We start from the raw sequence: 9,263 nt of genomic DNA on the forward strand, positions 1-9,263 counted from the left end.
TGAATTGTCTAAGGTGTGGGAAACAAGTAAAGAAGTTATGGAACCTATGACAATTAAAGAGGTGGAGGTACTGGCGCTTTTAAGAAATTTAAAAGTGGATAAATCTCCGGGTCCTGACAGGATATTCCTCAGGACCTTGAGGGAAGTTTGTGTAGAAATAGCAGGAGCTCTGACGGAGATCTTTAATACGTCATTAGAAACGGGGATTGTGCCGGAGGATTGGTGTATTGCTCATGTGGTTCCATTGTTTAAAAAGGGTTCTAGAAGGAAGCCTAGCAATTATAGACCTGTCAGTTTGACATCAGTGGTGGGTAAATTAATGGAAAGTATTCTTAGAAATAGTATTTATAATTATCTGGATAGATGGGATCTGATTAGAAGTAGCCAGCATGGATTTGTGCGTGGAAGGTCATGTTTGACAAACCTTATTGAATTTTTTGAAGTTACGAGGAATGTTGACGAGGGTAAGGCAGTGGATGTAGTCTATATGGACTTCAGCAAAGCCTTTGACAAAGTTCCACATGGAAGGTTAGTTAAGAAGGCTCAGTCGTTAGGTATTAATGCTGGAGTAATAAAATGGATTCAACAGTGGCTAGATGGGAGATGCCAGAGAGTAGTGGTGGATAATTGTTTATCGGGATGGAGGCTGGTGACTAGCGGGGTGCCTCAGGGATCTGTTTTGGGCCCAATGTTGTTTGTAATTTACATAAATGATCTGGATGATGGGGTGGTAAATTGGATTAGTAAGTATGCCGATGATACTAAGGTAGGAGGTGTTGTGGATAATGAGGTGGATTTTCAAAGCTTGCAGGGAGATTTTATGCCGGTTAGAAGAATGGGCTGAACGTTGGCAGATGGAGTTTAATGCTGAGAAGTGTGAGGTTCTACATTTTGGCAGGATTAATCCAAATAGAACATACAGAGTAAATGGTAGGGCATTGAGGAATGCAGAGGAACAGAGAGATCTAGGAATAACTGTGCATAGTTCCCTGAAAGTGGAGTCTCATGTAGATAGGGTGGTGAAGAGGGCTTTTGGAACGCTGGCCTTTATAAATCAAAGCATTGAGTACAGAAGTTGGGATGTAATGCTAAAGTTGTACAAGGCATTGGTAAGGCCAAATTTGGAATATTGTGTGCAGTTCTGGTCACCAAATTATAGGAAAGATATCAATAAATTAGAGAGAGTGCAGAGACGATTTACTAGGATGTTACCTGGGTTTCAGCAATTAAGTTACAGAGAAAGGTTGAACAAGTTAGGTCTCTATTCATTGGAGCGTAGAAGGTTGCGGGGGGATTTGATCGAGGTATTTAAAATTTTGAGAGGGATAGATAGAGTTGACATGAACAGGCTGTTTCCATTGAGAGTAGGGGAGATTCAAATGAGAGGACATGATTTGAGAGTTAGGGGGCAGAAGTTTAAGGGAAATACGAGGGGGTATTTCTTTATTCAGAGAGTGATAGCTGTGTGGAATGAGCTTCCTGTAGAAGTAGTAGAGGCCAGTTCAGTTGTGTCATTTAAGGTAAAATTGGATAGGTATATGGACAGGAAAGGAGTGGAGGGTTATGGGCTGAGTGCGGGTAGGTGGGACTAGGTGAGATTAAGGGTTCGGCACAGACTAGGAGGGCCAAGATGGCCTGTTTCCGTGCTGTGATTGTTATATGGTTATATGGACTGCTGACATAACTGAAGTTGAATTAAAAGCCGCAATTACTAGGCTTAAATTAAGCAAGTCACCAGGATCAGATGGGTATACGGCAGAGTGGTACAAAGAATTTAGAAATGAGTTAATTCCTGTTTTACTCCCCATACTGAACTGGGCTCTTAAAAAAAGGCACAAATGCCACCCATTTGGAAGGAAGTGATAATCTCGGCTATATCGAAAGAAGGGAAGGATAAAATGGAATGTGGGTCATTTAGACCAATATCCATTCTTAATGTACCGTAAATTCCAGACTATAAGCCGCTACTTTTTTCCCACGCTTTGAACACTGTGGCAACACTGCGGCCTATACTACGGTGCGGCTGATGCATGTTTTTTTTTCATGCCGCCAAAAACATTTTGCCTCGTAACAGTAGACCAATAAAATTGATGAGTAGTTCACAGAGGTCCAATGAAATTGTACGATAAATCAAGCGCACTTTCACAATTAAATTATTGTAAATCAGTCATTTGTACTCACCCTCATCAACATGGAAAACACTCGAAGAAAAGCATATGATGCAGCTTTTAAGTTAAAGGCGATCAATCTGGCGGTTGAAGAAGGAAATCGAGCTGCTGCACATAATCTTGGCATAAATGAATCGATGTGGAGACGCCAGCGTGAAGAACTGAGTCAATGCAAAAAGACGACAAAAGCTTTCAGAGGTAATCATAGCAGATGGCCCGAACTTGAAAACTTTCTTGAAGACTGGGTTAACACACAGAGAGCAGGCGGCCACGGTGTTTCCACCATGTAGATCAGACTGAAGGCTAAAGCAATCGCCACCAAAATGAAAATCGAAGATTTTAGAGGTGGGCCATCGTGGTGTTTTAGATTTATGAGACGAAAAGGCCTGTCCGTCAGGGTACGCACGACTCTGTGTCAGCAGCTCCCTCCCGACCACGAGGAAAAGCTTGCTAACTTCCGCACATTCACTCAAACAAAGATAGCGGAGGATTCCATCGGGCCAGATGATATCATAAATATGGATGAAGTACCTTTGACGTTTGACCTGCCTCTCACTCGGGCTGTTAATAAAAAAGGTGACTCGTCCATCACACTGAAAACAAGTGGCCATGAGAGAATGCATTTTACTTGTGTTCTGAGCTGCACAGCATCCGGACTAAAGCTTCCACCGATGGTGATTTTTAAGCGGCTAACAATGAAAGTTCAGTGAAAGCTGCCATCAAGAGTACAAACTCAATTCCAGCTGTGATTCCTGGGGGCACCATGAAGTATTTGCAGCCACTGGACATCAGCGTGAACCGGGCATTTAAAGTGGCGCTGCGCGTTGAGTGGGAGGCTTGGATGACGAGCGGCGAGAAATCCTTTACCAAAACAGGACGCATGCGAAGAGCATCTTTAACTTAAGTCTGCCAGTGGATCCTAAATGCGTGGAGCCGTGTCACAACATCCACCATCACCAACGGGTTTCGAAAGGCTGGACTGCTGCATGATGAAGAGGACCGCGTGCGCTCAAGTGAGAGCGACAACTAAGAGACTGAAGTGAGTGACGAGATCCTGAGGTTATTCAATTCGGACACTGAAGAAGAGGACTTTGATGGTTTTAGTGCACAGGAGGAAGATGAAGAAGGCGATCAATAACTTTTCCTGGTAGGCTGCAGTATAGATATTTTTTTACCAGTCGTTAGGAGATATTGGAATGTTGTTCGTGCACTGTTCAGTAAAAAAGTATATGCAACGTAATTTGTGTGTTACCGATACGTATGTATATTTAAAAGTAGCTGTGTTACAGGCACTGTTCGAAAAAAAGCATTTGCAATATATATTTGTTTATGTTACCATACGGATTTAATTAAAAGTTAAAAAATCCTCACGTGTAATATCTTTCTGTGTAAATATCTCATATTACAACGTGGGACACCTGCGGCTTAAAATCCGGTGCGGCTTGTACAAGTACAAAATTGATTTTCTTTCTAAAATTAGAGCGTGCGGCTTTTAATCAGGTGTGCTCTGTAGTCTGGAATCTATGGTAGGTTATAGGTTATTTACCTCCATCATGGCCAAACGATTAGAGGAGTTTCTACCCATACTGATATGTAACGATCAGACAAGTTTTATACGACAACGCCAGACACAAGACAATATACGAAGGACACTTCACATTATGGATCATATACAAAAAAATAAAATCGAAGCAATAGTGATAAGCTTAGATGCTTTAAAAGCATTTGATTTGGTTAATTGGAATTTTCTTTACAGAGTTTTACATAGATTTGGTTTCCAAGACACAATTATTAAAACTATACAGACACTATATGACAATCCTACTGCTAGGATTAAAATCAATGGATATTTATCAAATACTCTTACCCTAGAAAGGGGCACGAGACAGGGTTGCGCATGGTCATCGCTACTCTTCACGTTATATCTGGAACAATTAGCTCAATACATCAGACAAAATGAAGATATCAGGGGGGTTACTATTAAAGGGACGGACCATAAATTGGCTTGTTATGCGGATGACATTTTGATCTATCTAGGGCAACCAACATACTCTTTACCTAAATTGATGCAATCTTTTGAACAATATGGTCAATTATCAGGATACAAGATCAACATAGATAAAACCTAATTACTTTCATATTACTATAGCCCACCAAGAGAAATTGAAAGTTGATACCCCTGGGCAAGGCACACAGAATCTTTCAAATATTTGGGCATCATTATGCCAAAAGATTTGGCAAAATTATCAGAATGTAATTATCAGCCTTTATATAAAAAAATTAAGGAAGATGTGGCAAGATGGAACCTGAGTCTTTTTTTCAGTCTCAGTTCAAGGATTGAGTCTATTAAAATGAATATACTGCCCATACTGTTATATCTCTTTCAGACCCTACCAATAGAGATTAATCAAAATCAATTCAATGAATGGAACAAGATGCTATCAAGGTATATTTGGCAGGGTAAAAGACCTAGAGTTCATCTCAAAACTTTGCAATTAGCAAAGGAAAAGGGTGATGGGGCCGACCTTCTCTTAGAGATTATTATTTTGCAGCACAGTTGAGAGCTGTGATATGTTGGTGCAACCCATCATATGATGCTCAATGGAAAAACATTGAAGAGTGGGTACTTCCCATCCCCATACAAGCAATTTTGACTGATAACAACGTGCAAAGGTACATAAATACTATTGATAACCCATGGGTGAAATTGACTCTTAAAATATGGAAAACTACTATAAAAGAATATAATCTAGAGGGAGATATTGCAATTCGTAAATGGTGTGTGCATATGACTTGGATTTTACACCAAATAAATTGGATGCTAGATTTAAGGACTGGACAGCTAAAGGAATAACAGTTCTTTGCAACATAATGAAAGAAGGAACACTGTTCAGTTTTGAAATGCTTAAAGAGAAACACTTACTAGAAAAACAAGATTTTTATCAGTATTTACAGATGCGACAATATGTTAATAAGATACAAAAATGTAACCAAGGCAGATACATGCTTGATAGAGCTCTTTAGAAAAGTATATAATTCAGATTATGGTAGTAGAATCATTTCAAGCATGTATAAGGGGTTGTCAAATCTTAAAACACATTCGACTTCATACATTAGAACAAAATGAGAGAAGGAAGGAAGGATAATTATATCTGAGGAAGAATGGACAACAATATGGAGATATCAATGGAAGTGTACCATTTCACAGAAATGGAGGGAGTTTGGTTGGAAAAACTTGATGAGATATTTTATTACACCCTCTCAGAAATCCCATTATGATAGTAACCTCTCTGTTTGCTGGAGAAATTGTGGAAATCAAAATGCAAATTATTATCATATTTTTTGGGACTGCCCTGTTATCAAAAACTATTGGAGGGGGATACACAATGCCCTACAAGACATCTTTAAATGTGAAATACCCTTGGAGTGCAAGACCACCATATGTTTTGGATATACACGTCAAGAATGGTTGAAAAGAGATAAATATTTAATGAATATACAGTTGGTAGCTGGTAAAAAGACTCTTACTAGGAAATGGTTATCACAGGAGAGCCCAACTTTAAATACATGGATGGAAATTACAATGAACATTTACAAAATGGAGAAGATAACAGCATCTGTTAATCATAAGCTGGAACAATTTGATTCATACTGGGGAAAATGGTTTAACTACATAATGCCTCATAGGCCTGATTTTATTCTCACAAACCAATGAATCTGTTGTTTAAAAAAAAGATCACTCCCTACTTGTACATAGTTCTTTCCCTTTGCTTGTTTTTTTCTTTCCACTCTTTTCTATGAGTGTATACCTCAGATAAACACTTTGTGGAGATTTGTGATACATATGATTATATGATATATGTACAATGTCTGAAATACATCTTATGGAAAGTTTGATGATGAACTTTAATAAAAAAAATTACAAAAAAGAGAAATTTGATTTTAGCTGGAATGATTTGACATTTTAGAAGCTGGATAAGTCAATCTAAACAGTTAATTTACATCTTTTTGTGCAGATATCGATGAGTGCAACAGTGAGAAACCAATCTGTAATGGTGCACATGAAGAGTGTAAAAACACAGATGGCAGCTATATTTGTGGATGCATTGAGGGATATTCTAAACAAAACGGTGTTTGTGTTGAGGACAAGCTGTCTCGTAAGTTTTACCTTTCTCTTGATCCAAAGTAATCAAATTTATTCTAAACTACAATAGCAGAAATTCCTTTCTAAACATTTCAGCAGAGCAAATTTTCAATTTGTTAGCTCATAACATCGATCAATAATGTTGAAAACCTTTTAATTGAAATAAGTACCAGAAATCCACATAGATCGATAACTAAAGGGAAAGGTGCGCTTCACCAGATTAAAAAATAAAGCAGAAGGCAATCATCCTACACTTATCCATAACCTTGGCAAACTTTTTGCTGGTATTGGCACAAAACAGTTGGAAATGGTCTATTTCACAATAATCAATGCTCTTAATTTGCAACAAGAATAATGGTATGCGAACTCCTTTTTATAAGGAAAAATATCTTGCAGAGTTTGAAAGGGGGATACATAAAGTTGTTTCCAGTGATTTCCTGACTGCTTCATTTGGGTCACTGGTTGTGGCATTTGTCTCATTATTGCAGTATTCATCTGTATATGCAGTAGCATACTCAACAGAAACATAAAACTTTATTAAAAATGATCAAAACTATTTTGCACTACTGAACTTACTACTTTTTTAAATTCCTTCAACATTCTTGCAAAATTGTGAAGTTTTTAGTTTTCTATAAGTTTATTATTCTATATTTTGCCTTTGTTGTCATTTACATCCCATTCTTATTTAAGTGTTGTTATTTCCTTTTATTATCCTTAATTATTTAATGTGGCTGGCTGGTCAGTCTGCTTGATGGCATCACAATTGTCATGTACCACAGAATCATTAATAACCAATATCTCCTAACACAGACATTAAAATCCACATAATTTTTGTTGTCTCATGTTCTTTTTCCTAAGATCAGCAATGAGTGCCGTTACCTCACTACTAACTACCAAATTATGAATGAAATGGTAGTCACACAGTTCCTTCAAGTGCATTCATGGAAATGGTACATGTGGCAATAAACAACTCAATATTTAGACCATAAGATATTGGAGTAGAATTAGGCAGTTCAGCCCATTGATCTTGCCTACTTAAGACATGGGTCATAGAATGGTACACACAGGAACAGGCCATCTGTCCCACAGTGTTGTGCTGAACCAGCTAAAAAAGCAAATCATAAACACCAAACACTAATCCCTCCTAACTACACCACGTCTATACTTTTCATCTTCCTTACATCAGTGTGCCTATCTAAATGTCTCTTAAAGGTCTCTAAATGTACTTGCCTCTATCATATCTGGCAGCGCATTCCAGGCATCCATGACTCTGAGTGGGGGAAAAAAAACGTTCCCATTGCATCTCCCTTGAACCCACCCCGTCTCGTCTTCAGTGCGTGCCATCTAATATTAAACATGTTAGCCCTGGGAACCAAGGCCTAAGAGAAACTGGATAAAGCAAGAAATAGAAAATAATTTGAACTAAATGTATTTTCTTCATTTCTTCAAATGGCAGTCCCTGAAGAAGGTCTCTTTGACAACGTTACTGAGGATGAGATGGTAGTCCTACAGCAAATGTTCTTTGGTGTCATCATATGTGCGCTAGCAACACTTGCAGCAAAGGGAGACATGGTCTTCACCTCTATCTTCATTGGAGCTATTGCAGCAACTGCTGGGTACTGGTTATCAGAGAAATCAGACCGTCTTGTGGATGGATTTCTTAAAGGAAAATAATGTGGAATATAACTTAAGAAAAATCAATCAGACAATTATCTGTGGTAATAGTTGACTCAAAAAAAAAACTGTCTTATTACCCAGTGGACTGCTTTAGAAGAGCCGGTGGTTGAGAATACAATTTGAAATTATGGATAAAATATCAATCTATCAATAATGAATTCAACATAAACTGCATGTTTGAAAACAGAAGGCATGGTGAGGTGTCCCTGTCAGTACAACCCTCATGCTTGTACTTTTTCATGAATGCTGAGGTTAGGTAAATTTTACAATGATGTAACTTTCTGAGTAATCCACTAATTTATTGCAAAATGCTGCTGCATGGGCTTGGTCCACAAGCTTAGTTATCAGAGAAGAAATTTCAGTTACTTTTCAAGTAAGTCATGCTTCCAATTATAAAACATATTATTTTTGGAAAACTAGCCCAAGTACAGTCAAGTAGACCATGGATTTGTTAAATAAACTTATTGGTGTCTAATTTTCACTCCTTGACTGACAGTGGGCTGGCTAATTATCTGATGCCACTCTGTATGTCTTTAAGTTTATGACTACTGGATTGAGCCTAGAGGTCCCATTCAAGCATTTTCTTCTCCTGTTAAAAGTCATATTAAATACATGGGAGTTGAATACATAATCAATGTCAGGCACTAAATGAATACAGGTCTCATTGAAGTTTTTGTACTAGCAAAACAATATGTTCCTTGGTTTTTTGATGGAGGACTGGTTAGAAGATAACTCACACAGTTGATATCATGTTCTATTAGTAACTTATTTGTTTCCTTAACCCACTGAAGTGATCATGTTATGAAAACTTAAGTTTTGAAATGCTGATTAAGCAACAGGTATCAGTTGGGTTTGCAGGATTTGAGTGTTAGTATTAGTATGATGTGGTAGGTAATGACTAGCTATCTAACAAATAAAGGAAGAGGATAAAATCTGAATTGGCCTTAAGTCATTCAGTTGGAAGGGGTGAATCTGTTAACACCATCTGTGAAGCTAAATAGCCATCTTACAAACAGATGATTATGTTGTATTGTACTTGCCTTCTAGGCGAGAACACAAGTAACCTTGTAATTTTAAAATGGAAAGGGCAACATGCCAGACTCAATTGGGTTTAACACTGAATAAGAAATGTATGATGCTCTCTTTGGAGGAAAATGTGTGCATATTTTTAAAGCATATCTGGAAAGCTTGGTCAAAAAAAGCAAACTGGCATCATCATTGCCTCTGTTGAAATTGTAATAGTGAGTATTTTCGGAGTTCTATCTATCGTCTCT

At 37.9% G+C, this 9,263-nt stretch overlaps 1 protein-coding gene across 2 annotated transcripts in view; it reads left to right on the forward strand.

Moving 5' to 3' along the window:
- Positions 1-8,976, forward strand: part of LOC132378058 (protein disulfide isomerase Creld1) — a 52,297-nt gene extending 43,321 nt beyond the window's left edge. For both annotated transcript variants that reach the window (XM_059944723.1, XM_059944722.1), the window contains exons 10-11: positions 6,185-6,325; positions 7,769-8,976. In XM_059944723.1, coding sequence (XP_059800706.1) covers positions 6,185-6,325; positions 7,769-7,986 — 359 coding nt within the window. In that variant the 3' untranslated portion in view covers positions 7,987-8,976. The remainder of the gene's footprint in view (positions 1-6,184; positions 6,326-7,768) is intronic.
- Positions 8,977-9,263: the final 287 nt, after the last annotated feature.

The sequence above is a fragment of the Hypanus sabinus genome, chromosome 19 (genome assembly GCF_030144855.1).
Source record: "Hypanus sabinus isolate sHypSab1 chromosome 19, sHypSab1.hap1, whole genome shotgun sequence".
NCBI classification, from domain to species: domain Eukaryota; kingdom Metazoa; phylum Chordata; class Chondrichthyes; order Myliobatiformes; family Dasyatidae; genus Hypanus; species Hypanus sabinus.